The sequence below is a fragment of the Uranotaenia lowii genome, chromosome 2 (genome assembly GCF_029784155.1).
Source record: "Uranotaenia lowii strain MFRU-FL chromosome 2, ASM2978415v1, whole genome shotgun sequence".
Classification (NCBI taxonomy): Eukaryota; Metazoa; Arthropoda; class Insecta; order Diptera; family Culicidae; genus Uranotaenia; species Uranotaenia lowii.
Window position 1 is genome coordinate 289,527,657 of NC_073692.1, and position 14,824 is coordinate 289,542,480.

The 14,824-nt window shown below is 34.0% G+C and overlaps 1 protein-coding gene across 3 annotated transcripts in view; it reads right to left on the reverse strand.

Annotated features, from left to right (window-relative positions):
- Nucleotides 1-14,824, reverse strand: part of LOC129746341 (uncharacterized) — a 583,019-nt gene that overhangs the window by 167,746 nt on the left and 400,449 nt on the right. For all 3 annotated transcript variants that reach the window (XM_055739955.1, XM_055739954.1, XM_055739953.1), the window contains exons 6-8: nucleotides 9,973-10,126; nucleotides 9,322-9,591; nucleotides 749-973 (exon numbers count right to left, since the gene is read on the reverse strand). In XM_055739955.1, the coding sequence (XP_055595930.1) occupies nucleotides 749-973; nucleotides 9,322-9,591; nucleotides 9,973-10,126 (649 nt within the window). The remainder of the gene's footprint in view (nucleotides 1-748; nucleotides 974-9,321; nucleotides 9,592-9,972; nucleotides 10,127-14,824) is intronic.

Sequence of the window (14,824 nt, forward strand, 5' to 3'; positions counted from 1 at the left end):
TTTGCGATGTTGTTGCAGCAATTCGCACAACTGGAACGAAGCCAATTGTGTGTTAAACATGGGTTGACCTAAACTTTTTCGACCATGGTAACATAAGGCTCACGAGTTGAAAAAGTTCAACCTGCCAGAACATTGGTAATCAATAAAAGCTAGACAGCACAGACTGTTAGCCTTGCGGTATGTTTTCAACCATTTTAAAATTCGAAAAAATAATCCAAAAATTCAGGTGGAATTATAATAAATTCAAAGCGCAGGATGCAACTTGTTCGTTCCCTTACACCGAAAGTGAACTTCATTAGATTGTTAAAAGTTTCGTTCAGTTTCCTCGAAAACCCTGCTTGACTTCATCTCAAACCTTGATTCTGTTAAAATAGACGAACAAGCACCAAAGTCTGGAACAAGAAGCTGAACTAAAAACTCACACTCGTTAGCTTTTCACCGGCGGCTAAGCGATACGGATCCGAAAATGCATGTAGATTAATTCAACTAGATAGCAAAAGTTCTTATGAAAATAAGTTTTTTGGATGCCTGTAAGCGAAGCTAGATGAAAAAAAAATCCTTCCTAAAATAATCGAAGTTAAAAGTTAGGAAAACAATTCGATACAACGAACGTTGCTGCATTCAGACCTCCGAAATTTCATAATACAGATTAAACAAGCGTGTTGAATGATTTGATTATTAGTTCCGAAAGAAAAACTTCAGCTCCCGCTGGAACTTAATTGAATTTCAAATATCCTTTTCCACTCACCCTGAGGACACTGGAGCGTAACGGAGCCACCGAGTTCCACCTCCATCTGGCCAGCCTTGAATCCGTTGGCACCGTTTAGGAGTCCGGCACCGATCATTCCAGGTCCACCGGGAGCGGAAGATGAAGATGACGATGCCGATGAGGATGATGAAGCTGACGAAGATGACGAGGAGGATAGGGGAAGATCTTGCTCTACCGGTTCAGAGGTGACGTCAACCGCATCGTCTGGAAGATTGTGAGAAAGTTATCAGAAAAAAATATTAGGTTTTTCATATTATGCTTACACATGCAAGAACAAAATTGCGTTGTAATAGTGGAGTTAATAGGAGAATTAACCTACTCCCAGAGAATTGAATAGTTAATATTTGAAATAAAGTCAATGCCACATTAAAAGTTATTTGTTTAATTTTTTGCATTCGTTTTTTGAATCTCGACATTACGCCGATAGCATTCTTGGATTTCCCTGATCACATAAACATTGGACGTTACAATTGGCGTTGAGTACCAAAAATATGAAAAAAGAGTGCGAAATAAAAAAAGTACCACTTGTGTTTTTCAACCAAAACAAGATTATTTCGAAAAGTTTACTGTGTAAAGGAGGATAAAAGACTAGTTTACTTTTCAACTTTTTTCGCAGATCACAGCCGGACTCATATGGGTTGTTTCTCATGCATTTTTAAGTATTTCTGCCAAATTTGAGATCAATTGAACTAATCTCTGTTATGCGCAATGAGTTTTTGTGAAAGAAGTCCATTTCTCTTGAAATTTGTTTTATGAGAGTTCTAGCAAGTCCCTGTTAATATAAAACGATAGTTTTAAGATGCAAGGTGGTTGATATTATTAGCATATTTATGGATCTGTTTTAGATAATCGTTCAAAACAAACCGAAAAAATTTAAAAAATCATAATTTACCAACTTGTATAAAAATTTTACTCACATGTTGAAAGCAAAAAATCTGCAGTAAATCAGAAAAAAATATTTTTTACAAAAGCCTTTTTTGATAAGCTAGCCCTTTTTATTACCTTTCTTTTGATGTAATAAATATTCAAATTGGATTAATAGCAGTTAGGTTATTTACAGATGTTTGCAACAAATTTGAATTGATACAATATTTTTCATTCAAGTTTTCTCCACACCAACTTGTGGACAAGCAAAGATATTTTATGCAATCTTATACTCCATGACTGGGCCAGGAGCTTAAAACAGCGCGCGTTTTGATAAAGTTGTATGCAAGTCCTCTTGATGCCACGTTTTTCAGGTTGCATGAACTTGAATAGTAGCACTGTTATGATTTGAAAACTGATGCATGAATATTTGAATAACTTTGCTCCTATTCAGGCGATAATTACATTTTAAATATCCAATGAATTTTAATAAACAGAGGTATCTTAATAAGAAAAGATTTTGCGAAAAACATGTTTTTTCGGATTTACTGCAGATTTTAAACCTTCAACTTGTAAATAAAATTTCTGTACAAGTTGGTACTTTATGATTTTTTTAATTTTTGTCTGTTTGTTTTGAACGATTATCTAAAACAGATCCATTATTATGCAAATAATATTAAACACCATGCATCTTAAAATTATCGTTTTATATTAACAGGGGCTTGCTAGAACTGTCAAAAGATAATTTAAAAAAAAAATGGCCTTTTTTCACAAAAACTCATTGCGCAGAACAGAGATTAGTTCAATTGATCTCAAATTTGGCAGAAATACTTGAAAATGCATGAGAAACAACCCATATGAATCCGGCTGTAATCTGCGAAAAAAGTCGTAAATTTTACTAGTCTAGTGGATAATAATGCTTATACGAATTATTTGAATAGATTTTCTAGAATTCCAAAGGTTTTCAGAGGTTCGTTTAAAGGGATACTCTTCTAGAACTAAGTAATTTGATATTTGGGCCATAACACTTTATCAAACTGCTTGATTTCTTCATTTTATTGGTATGATGCAAAATGACGAAACATAGATTTGATGCTGAATTTGAAATAAAAAAAAACAGGCTTAAAATTCAAAAATACTAATGTTTTTAAATAGTCAATCACTATTTCCCTAGTTTCAAGTCATAGATGGTAGCACTATCTTACAATTAAACCGATTCGATGCCCATGCCCAATATCTGGGAGTAATTTAGGTGTGCTGGTTGATTTTGGTCATGAAATAAGTATTTGGTACCATGTGACCGCCTTGGAAATTCTAAGAACAGAAAATAAAAAAAAATAGAATTTCATCAAGGTCACTAAAAAAGAATTTCTTAAACCGATAATCAGAATAATGTTGTACTTTTCGATGGAGCTTGATGGTATGATTAGAAATTGAATCGGAGGATGAGATGAGCAGGAACTTTTGGCGGTGGTATATTCTTGTGCTGGTGATTTTTTTTTTTGCAAATCCGGAAAAGCTTTCTGCAGCGTGAACTTCCACAAAATTGTGTTGGAAAACTACCTTGAATAACAAATGTTGGCATAAATAAATCTGGAAAATCAATATTGAGACTTAATTTGGTTTTAACTGCAAGATATTACTGCCATCTATGACTAGAAACTTGAAAAAGTAATGTTTACTAAAAAATCTAAGTTTCTGGATTCCAACCTGTTTTTTCTGATTCAAAATTTACCCAGAATGTTTGTTTCATCATTTCACGTCATTTTAATGAAAAAAAGGTAGTTTGGTAAGAATTACAGCTCAAAAATCAAATTCCTTAGTTCTTGAAGAGTATCTATTCAAACCCCCTTTTAAAACCTTTGGAAAGCTCCTCCTTTTTTTCTCAGGGATTTTAAACCAAGAAGGTAGAAAGCTCTCTTAAATGCAGTTATCTATTCAAATAATTTGTAAAAGCATTATATTATTCACTTTTACACAGTAAATTTCTAGAAATAATCTTGTTTTTGTTGAAAAACACAAGTGGTACTATTCTTATTTCGCACCCTTTTTTTTTTTTTTTTCATATTTTTGGTCCTCCACGCCAATTGTAACGTCCAAAAAAAAGTAAACTTATGCTTGATTTATTCGTTAAACAATTAAAAACAAATTGTAGAAGAAAATTTTGGTGTTTTCCAATCATTCATATTTTAACAGGCAAAACACATAGTGATAATATTATTATTTCGCTCACTGTATTCCATTGCTTGGCCTTCAATTTTCTACCAAGTGTTCGTATAAATACCATCATGGGCGTATAAACGGGGGGGGGGGAGAAATGGTGGTTAAACCTCCCTCCCTCATGAGGGTCCAGGAAAAGCAAGCAAGGTATTCTAATTACACTCAGTATTTTAAATTTATAATCAAATTTGGATGATGCAGTAAGGTTATATAAGAGTTAGAATCTTAAATCAACAGAACTGATATCAGAACCTCGAAAACTTAACCCAGGTTCATAATTAAACTATAGTTTTTCAAATTATCGCGCTTGTTAATAGGAATTTATTTCTGAACATTAAATTCTAAACGAAATTCAACTCATCTCAGAGGTTCGGATTCCATATCATCAAAATCGAAATTGTATTTGTGTTTTCATAGGTTCTATTCTGTATCCAGTTTAGGATTTTTGATTATCAGTTGATATTTTCAATAAAAATAGAAATGAATTTGTCATTTGAATTTGCTTCACTAACAAACCATCCTAAGTTTTTTTATATACAAGAAGTTCTTGAACTTAATTCTTATAAAAAAAAATCAAACAAACAAAGTTTCAAAGAAAATTTTATTTTCATTTTGCCGCATCCCGTGGCGTAGAGGATAGCCTTCAAGTCTTCTAAGCCACCGGGCATGAGATCGAATCCTGGTCACGGCATACATAGTATACTTTCCATAGGTTGGTGGTTTTAGCATTCGTAAAATGCTAGCCATCATATCCTCGAAAGATGTACGCTTAAAGTTAAGAAAAAAAGGAATCTCTTCGAGGAAACATCAAGTTTCATTGAGATCCTGTATATGTTTGTGTTTGTTTTTTTGTTTAACTCAGATACAAATTCTAAAATTTTAGAGATACGTACAATATTCAGATCCAGAATTAAAATTCAAAGTTCACATTCAAGATTGAGCTGAAATATGTTCGAAAATCAAAATTAAATTATCAAGATGACTTTTAATATCGTTTGGGAGTTCATATTGCAAGAGATCATAGAATTATAATTCTGATAGAGAGCTCGATTTGAATTTCCAATTTTTTTTACCAACGTTAGTTCTTTCGCATAATTCTGCTAAAAATGACAAAACTAAAGTAGAATTTATTTTTTTTGCAATTTTTTCTTTATTGAAAATCTTGTTTTAACTTAAAAAAAACCATCCACAGGAATTAGTTTTAACTAGAAAATATTTGATGTTAAAGAAACATATCGGTATTGATTTTGAATACGGCGAATGTGCCAACATCACTGTTTCGAGAAAAATGCGTTCAAAGTTTGATGACTTCATAACTAGGAGCTAATTTAGTTTTCATTTCTTTATTTTTCAAAAAACCAAATATCCGTCAGTTAACGCTGTACAATCAAAATGCAGATTTCCGAACGTACTTTATCACCCAGCTGATAACTCCATTTGTTTACATTTTGTGCATTTCCCCTATTCCCAGAAAGAAATTGCAGGACATTCTATATATTTTTGGTTTATTGTTAAACATTATTAATAGTCCATTTTTCAACAGCCAAATTTCAAACTAAAATCTACATCTTGATTCGAAAATTTTTTATCTATTGCTTTTACTTTTAAAAATTAAATCTATTCTAATTGATGGTAAAATATTTGAATTTGATTTAGAGTTTGAAAAATTTTGCTTATTTGATTTTAGCACAGAATAAGTTATGATAAAGAAATTGAGGGATTCTATAAAAAAACTTGCTTTTTATTCAAATCAAATAACTTAATAAAGCTTGCCAAATTGTCCGGTTTTACCCGGACTTGCCCGGAATCCCAGGCCACGGATATTTAATGTAAATTTGAAAAAGGTTCGGCCTGGTCTGGTTGCCTGAATTTCGTTAAAAAATTTAGATTTTCCCAGATTTTTCAGCATTTATTGCAAATCGAAGAAAAATTCAAATTTTATTGTTATCACTGCATTTTTTTCGTTCAAAACTAAAATTTTTTGAGCTTTATTTAATAAACGTAAACGATGTTTTGGGATCCTGAAAATCGATTCAAAATTTGGCTATGTTTTTCGATGAAAAATATTCATTGAAATAATTATTCGTCTTGATTTTTATTGAACAGATCTTGTATTTTTGTCAAATATGCTCGTATATTGATAGTCCGGATTAGACCGGCCTGGATACGTGTGAAAGAACTTCTGACAACCGTAATTTCCTAGATTTTGATGCAAATTTTACGACTTCAACTATCAATGAAAGTAAGTGTACTATTTTGTTCCTGTAGGGTTCTTTAAACAAATATTAATTTTCAGGATTTTTGGTATGTATTTTTAATTTTTTTCTCCAATACCAAAATTATTTATGTTAAAGAACTTCCAAATCAATAAGCAAATAGTAGTCAAAAATACTTTTCAATTTTTTTTATTCACGAATTGTTTGAGAAAAAATGTCATTTAAAAATTGGTCATAAAAATCCCCTCCCCCTCTCCATGAAGCAGTTCTTCCTTGGGCCCTGAATACCATATTTAGTTGGATTTCAAATTAATTCAGAAAAAAAAATTCTTATGGTTTAGGAAAAATTTAAAAAATGATTGAACGATTGATAGCTATTTATAATGAAATATATAAATATTAAAAATAAGACCTTCTATGAGTCAAATCTGCTTTTGCGGGCGAATCCAAATCGATTGGTTTTCGTAAAAACATCTCACGTCATCTAACTGAAATTGGTTGGTAATAAAACTCGTTTTTACCTTGGCTTGCTTGGTTATTTCTTACGTTGTGTGTTCAATAAAATCGTATCAATGGCACTTTTTATGTTTCTTTTATTTAAGATTTTTTTAAACTAAACTTTTCAATACATGAAAAATTTGAATTGCTGTGTAGCTCCCAATACTTAAGTTTTGGTATTAACTTGCTGAAAAATTTCACCAAATCAAGAAAGGTTTATTGATATTTAATTCAAGTCAAAATTTAAACGAAAAAAAAAATCTCAAATAAATAACGCACTAAAAAACATAGTCATTAGACCGCGGCAAGCTTTGAATTGAAATTTCAAATTTATAAATTTAAACCTCCCTTATTGTTTAAGTTGTTTTTTCTGCAAAAAAAATTTAAGATAAATTTTTGATTCAAACCTGATTTAGAGCAACGAGCTTAAATTTTGTATGGTAATTTGTATGGGAAAGAAAAATGTTTCATTCCAAAATCACCAGAGATCAACTGAAAGTAAAGAAATGTATTACTTCGAATATTGAAGATTCATTGATTCTTGCATTACTTTTCACGTGCACAAACCATAAAGTTATTTGTACTCCTGAGTCCTGACAAGACATTCATGATACACTTTTTTCCAGAATGTATTTTTATTTATTTCATTGTTTTTGACTACTCATTTGTAAGCTGTTTAAGCGTAGAATGGAAATAAAATATACACAAAAAAATTGATTGCATAGCCATTTTTTTATTTGCCCAAACATGGCCAAAAAAACTTCATGAAGTTGTTGAAAGCTCTGGAAAGCAAAACCTGCCAGTTTATAAATACTTTTTAATGGATTTATAATTTTTAATTTGAAATAAGTTTTCATGAAAAAGCTCCTTTTCGTGTTTGCAAAAACCGAACCTCAAGGATAGATAACACCAAAAATTGAAGACAATCAGCATTTCGAACTTATTTGAATTTTCTGGATGATTTAATGTGCAAAATTTTTTCTTTCATACAAATTTCCCTACAAAATTGAAACGCATTGCGCTAACTCAGAAATCAACCAAATCATCTCGAATTTATCACTAATGCTTGGGACCCAGAAGGCATAAAAAAAGCATATCGGAGCAAAAAATCATTTTTTGCAGCGGTCTTATGCCTCAAGTTTAATGACTCACGTCGTACGTCTTACGTCATATTTTGTGTCATTGAGAAAAAATCGTCCTTATCATCGACTTTTTTCGGCAAATTCACCAAGCAACAAAATAACTTGTTAGTTTCGAGTCATTTTTAATTTTCATAATAACTTAAATGGACCTAAAGAAAACAAGATTTTTTCGAGTTCACTTTATCAAGTGAACGTCTGTACTACTAACCTCCTGTTACATGTTTATTGTTTAATTTTAAATTTGCCTGTCAGTACCTTGATCCTATGTAAAATGAAGATGTAGGCTGATTCAAAGTTATTAAAGTCTTTTGTGTTTATTGAAAACGTCGTTGTCGCCTCTAATTTTAATGTGGAAAATTTCGCATCAATTCTTGTTCTGTATTCAGATGGCTTTTCTAAAATTATAGTGTTTGTAGGTATTTTTTCCATATTCTGCTAGTCTTTATCCTTCACATTATTTGTTACTAACTTCGTTTTTATGCTGATTTAATTTAATTGTAAAAATTGATTTGTTGAGCGTATAAATAAACGATGTTTTACATTCTCAATATTTTGTATATTAGACTTAACTTTCTGTTTTTTTTAAGTATTCTTTATTTTTGAAATTTCATGTTTAGTATGCGACAAAATTCTGTTTCTATCTTTTACCATAACCTAAAAAGAATATTTTTAGCGTATTGTCTAGTCCTTAAAAAACAAAAATCCAATCTTCGAACATGACCTCCTAAAGTTTCTTAATTTCATATCAATCGAAAGTTTTTTATTATAACTTCAGCGCAAGAAAACTATCACAACTAACCACAACAACGGTGTGGGACAAATGGTCTCGTGCGGCAAGAAGTTTTCTCAAATCACGCTCTTGGCTCACTTTCAACACCTTTCATGCTTCCTAATCTAATCTATCCGTCTATAATTTTCATTACTTTCATTTGATATTCTTCCTATTAGTATGTATAGTTCACCAAAATTCCATTAACCATTCAATTAAACCTTGGAAACTATCATTGAATACACCCATTTATAAGGACCTTGAGGTCTATTTCTGAAGACTATTACAATCATAAAGAAAATTGGCAGTTTCTGATAGCTAATATTTAAAAAAAATTAAAATGATAGAATTTATGAAATTTGTTATCATTTTCAACCCACATTGGCTGCCCTTTTTCTCTGCTGGGATAATCGATTTGAGGTGATTGCATTATTTCTCAGGACCTGAGCTTAAAATGGTTTAGTTATGATCAAAGCTAACAAATCCGTTTTGCATAATTTTAAAGTAAATAAAGTTTACACCCAGCTGCAAAATCTTAACTTTCAAGTTTGTTTGTAAAATTTGGAAATTGAGATACATCTTTTATCATTCATGCAATAACAAATGAAGATTTTAAACACTGGTGTTTTTATCAAAATTACTTTTTTGGCCAATAACGGCATAGAAAACGAAAGAAGATTACCAGTTAATTGTTGTTAGCAAAAGAGAATATTTCCTATATTCAGCATTTGAGATCCAAATAAGAAGGCCCAAAGTAAGGCAACTAACCCTTAAATAGTATGTTGCACTCGTTTCAAAAGATACAGTAAGCTGCCAAAATCATCTTCAGAACAGAATACTTACATCTTATGCTGAGATAGTACCCGATGCTGGAGTACTGGAAGTTCAGATGCCGGGATGTGCACTTGTACCAGCCGGAATGTTCCCGCCGGATCGAGGTAAAGTTGAGGAAGCCATCTCCCGTCTGCGGCACCGGAGTATCGGCGTCGTCCTTCTGCCAGACCGGCGTCGACGGAGGATTGGAATCGACGTCACATTTGAGTGACACTTCGATTCCCTCTCTCAGGGGATAACCGAATCCGGGCGTCCGGGTGATGGCAAACGACGGGGTATCTGCAACGAGGTTGAAAGAATGCAAACAAATATAGCGATGAAAAAAAAAACTCCTCCAGTCTGACGAAATTCTCTTCTTGTTTGTTTCGAAGAATTCAGCTGGAAGTTGTGATCTGTTATTGTCTCCGGACTTGACGAGATTTCCGGGGACGTCATGTTCGAAATTTTTTATCCGTGTGTTTAGCTGCAGTCGGAACTGCATTTTCAGAGATTTTAGAAGCAGGGTGGTTCACTTTGAAAATGTTCTAACCAATTTTTTATAACTTTTTTTCATTAGTAAACAATCAACTCCAAAGTGAATTTTCTAAATGAACAAATCGTGGTATTTAATCGTTTGAAATAAAAAATTAAAAGAAAAAATTGATAAAATGAACCACTTACACTGAACGTCGAGCAGAATCGAAGCATTTTGGCGCATTTTGAGAGTCGGATGTTCCATAACGCAGAGGATGCGAGCATTGTGATGGACACGGAATACTGCCGGAAGTTTCACTTCCGATATGGCACCGGTGTTGATTTTGTACGATTCTTTGTCCTGGTGGAGAGATGGAAAAAATTAAAGAGAATTAGAGGAAAGTTTGTGCTGTTTTGTTTTAAGTATTTATCGGAATAAATAGTAAACAGTAAAATGTTAAAGATTCATTTCACAATTCACACAATTCATCCTTAAATTAAGACTGAAAATTGTTTTTTTTTTAAATTTATGAATGGGCCTTGTACGACGATAATGCTTTCCGAGGAATACGTAAATTAAAGACTTATCCATCTAATTTTGAGCATAACGAAACATGAATCTCGTTTTGATTCCGAATCCGTCAGCGTATACGTGCAAATTTGCTTGCCGATTTAAGAGGAAACATTTCATGTCCCGATTTCCTAACATCCACGTGCCGATATTTTGATTATGGACAACAGCTTTAGCAGGATTTTTTTCACGGTGCAGCGGTTCGTTTTTGTTCAAAAACTGGGAAATGCAGCTCAGAAAACTTTAGCTAGAAGCGTTTGCTATCTATGCTTCTATAATAATATCAATAAAATATAAAGAGACGCACAGTTACACTGTTCATGAAAGAAATTCAGTGTTTTAGAAATCAATTTTACAATTTCTTTAAATTTTACACGCTTCTATTAAGATCATTGCAAATATCCAATAACACAACACATTTTTAAGCCAGTGCTACCGAGATATAGTTTTCTTGAAAAAAAAGTTGAATATTGAATGAGTTTTTTCATTTGTGTCCATCAGTGAAATTTATTTATGTTAGTCAGAAAATAAATCAAATATAATAAAAATGATATAAAATAATTGTTGTATTTTGCAACACTGAAGGTTAATAATATAACAAATTATATGGCAACGTTTGCTATTTATGGCCACACTAGGCAAAACAAACGACAATGGCGTAGTTGGTAAGATGAGCACAGATGTGCAAGGCTGATGCTCAGATTGTTTAGAAATGGTTCCAGCTCCGGTAAATAAGACGGAACGGATGTAAAAGCGCAGATTGATTGTTCGTTCTCTGGTAAAAAGACGTAGAGACTAAAAGGCGCAATTTGTTAAAGCTGCTGCTTTGATTGCTCTTTTCCCGGTATTTGAGATGGAGATGCTGGAAAAGCAGAGATTGTTAAGGCTGCTACTTTGATTGTTCATTCTTCCGGTAAAAAAGACGCAGAGACTAGAAGGCGCAAATTATTTGAAAGCTGCTGCTGATTGTTGGTTTTGGTTCGACCTTCTGGTGAAAAAAAAGACGGAATTGGCTTTGGAAGCGCAGATTTTAAAACTGTTGCTATGATTTGCGAGGGGGGGGGGGTCGTGGAAAAAGACAGAATTGGATTACGAATCGCAGATTTTTAAGGCTGCGGCTGCAGATTGTTTATTTTGATTTGGGCTTCCGGTGGAAATAATGGAATGGCTTCGGAAGCACAGATTTTTAGACTGCTGCTTGAATCGTTTGTTTTGATTTGACCTTTCGGTGGAAAAAGACGGATCTGCTAGGAAGCGCAAATTTTTGAAGCTGCTGATGCTGATTGTTTTTATTGATTTTGCTTTCCGGTTGACAGTGAAGGATTGGCTTAGGAAGCGCAGATTTTGACGGAAGCTTCTTCTGATGGTTTGTTTTGATTTACCCTTCCGGTAAAAAAGGCGGAATTGGCTTAGGAAGCGCAGATTTTCTAGACTGTTGATGCTGATTGTTTGTTTTGATTTTTCTACCAGTGGAAAAATAAGGAAGTGGCTTAGGAAGCGAAGATTTTTAAGACAGCTTTTCCTGATTGTTTATTTTTATTTGGTCTTCTGTCAAATGAAAACGGAATGGCTTAAAAGCGCAGATTCTTAAGGCTGCTGTTGATTGTTTGTTTTGTTTTGGCCTTGCATTCGAAAATGAAGGATTCTCTTAGGAAGCAAAGATTTTATAAGGCCGTTTCTCCAGAAGGTTTATTTTGGTTTAGCCCTCTGGCGAAAAAGACGGAATTGCTTAGGATGCCCAAATTTTTACGACGTTTACTGAAAGCGTTTATTTTGAAGTCTGCTGCTATAGATTGTTTGTTTCGATTTCACTTTTCGTTGAAAAAAGATGGATTGACTTACGAAGCGCAGATTTTTAAGACAACTTTTTCTGATGGTTTGATTTGGTTTAGTTCTCTGGAGGAAAAAGACGGATTTGGCTTAAGGAGCGCAGATTTTTAAGGCTGCTGCTGCAGACTGTTTATTTCGATTTGGCCTCCCGCTGAAAAAGAATAATCGGCTTAGGAAGTGCAGATGTTTAAGGAAGCTTCTTTATTTGTTTTTTATTTTTTTTTTATTTCTGCTTTTTTCCTAAGGGAAAAGCCAGTTGAAGTTAAGTTCAATTGAAACCTATTCTTCAATTGGCATAAAAACCCTTCAAATCAGTTTTACAATCATTTTACAATGGTTTTTCAGTTATGCAGATACAATCCCAGTGAGTTGAACTCTTTTAAGGGATTGCTATTTCTAATTACATATAGCTATCAATTAACACTTTACATTAGTCATAATATTTATGGATGATTTTTTTATGATTCACTATAAATGCTGTATGGTTCAGGTGCACGTTGATCTGGTGGGGATGGCGGTTGGTGGTGGAGGGTGGTGGCGAGGTGTGGCGGTGGCTAGGGGAGGCGGAAGAGAAGAGCAAAAGAAATTCTATGTAAGATAGGAGTTAATCTTTCTTTTGAAGTTCAGCTTTATGTTTTTTTTGAAGTTGTCGATGGTACGACAATTGAGGCACAGTGTGGGCAGGTGGTTGTACAGTTTTGCTCCGATGAACGATAATTTTCGACGTCCAAATTCGTTGTTTGTTCGCGATAGAATGAAAGTAACGGCTCTTCTTGATGATCTTTCGTTCAATGAAGTCTGCAGAGTTGAGTTGCGGTGCTGGCTGGGCTCAGTAACCATTTTTCTCACGTGTACTAGCATCTGGAACTCGTACAACGCTCTTATGGGTAGAAAAGAATCAGCTTCGTCAGCGTAAAGAAGGCGTGTTGGATACAGGTATGGTTTGCGTAATACGGCTTTAATACAGCGATTCTGGATAACTTGAAGTTCACGTAGAGTTGATTTACTGGCAGCTCCCCAACAGGAAACAAGATAGCTCAGTCTTGAGTGTACCATAGCAAAATATATTTTCTTTAGACAAGAAACAGGGACGAAAGCAGAAATTTTTCTTAGCAATCCACAGAACGTACTAAGCTTCTTTTTTAAAGATGTTATATGGGCAGACCAAGACATCGTGGAGTCTAGAACCAATCCAAGGAATGGATATTCCTTAACTTCCTCAATGATTTGGCCTTCAACTTGTAATGGATCGTGAGCTGGCGATGCATATCTTGGTGATCGAATGAACATATGTTTCGTTTTGGAGAGATTCAGGGAGAGAAGGTTGGAGGCGAAATATTGTTTTAGCAGCGAAATATCGTGCTCCATATTTACGCGTATCACATTACAATTTCCACAGCGGTAGAAGAGTGAGGTATCGTCAGCAAATAATCGAAGCTTCCCGTGGAGTTGCAATTTGGCAAGATCATTGATGAACAATAAGAAAAGTATAGGACCTAGGTTGCTACCTTGGGGCACTCCTGTAGCAATATGCCCAAGGGAACTACACGTACCGTCAATAGTTGTATATTGCATTCGGTTGGATAAATAACTTGATATTAATTCATTGGCGATTCCTCTTATACCCAGGTACTCTAATTTTTGTACAAGTATACCATGATCAATGGAATCGAACGCTTTTTTCAAGTCGATGAAGAGTGCGCCAACAAGTTCGTTTTTGTCCAAAGAGTCATATATATCCTGAATCAACTCAATAGATGCCGTTCGAGTACTGGAACCTTGCCGGAATCCGTATTGGCAAGAATAGATTAGGTCGTATCTTTTTGTGAACGCATCGATCCGATTAACTATCAGTTTTTCGAGTATTTTATCTAGTACAGATAAACAGGAAATCGGCCTGTAGTTGTTTACATCAGTGGGACTGCCTGATTTAAAAACCGGAACAACACGAGCAGTCTTCAGACATTGCGGGTAAACTCCTGTACATATAATTTCGTTGAAGATATCACAAATGAACGGTGCAAAAAATTGGTACTCTTGCTTGATGAAAGCGGCTGAAATGTTGTCAGGACCTGTTGCTTTTTTGCTGCTTAGATCTTTGATCAGCAAAATTATTTCAGAATACGTGGCTGGCTGCAGAAAAATGCTACGTTGATTTGGAGTGATCGTACCGAATTTACGAAAATCTCGATCACTATTTATAGAAGCAGTTAGATCAGGACCAACGTTACAAAAGAAGTTGTTGAATATTTCGCAAATTTGAGGAGCGTCGGTGTGAGTAATTCCATCTACTATAAGTTTTGAAGGTTTCTCGTGGCGTTGATTACGGCCCAGTACTTTGTTTATATTCAACCAAGTCTTGCGTGGGGAACAATCCAGAAGTAGTTTTTCATAATATTCGCGCTTACATTGTGTTTTTTTCTGTAGCAGTTGTTTTGAAACATGATCAAGAAGCTCAGAAATCGTTTGGTCATTAGGAAATCTTTTATGTCTCTTTAGAGTTTTTTCCTTTAGTTGAACCAACCGCCAAAGATCAAAAGTCATCCAGGGGCACGAATCTTTCAATTTGGCTTTCACTTTTTTTTGTTTAGTGCATTCGGCTATCAATGAATTGTACGTGTTGATAACATGTAACAATTTTGAATTAGCATCTACATT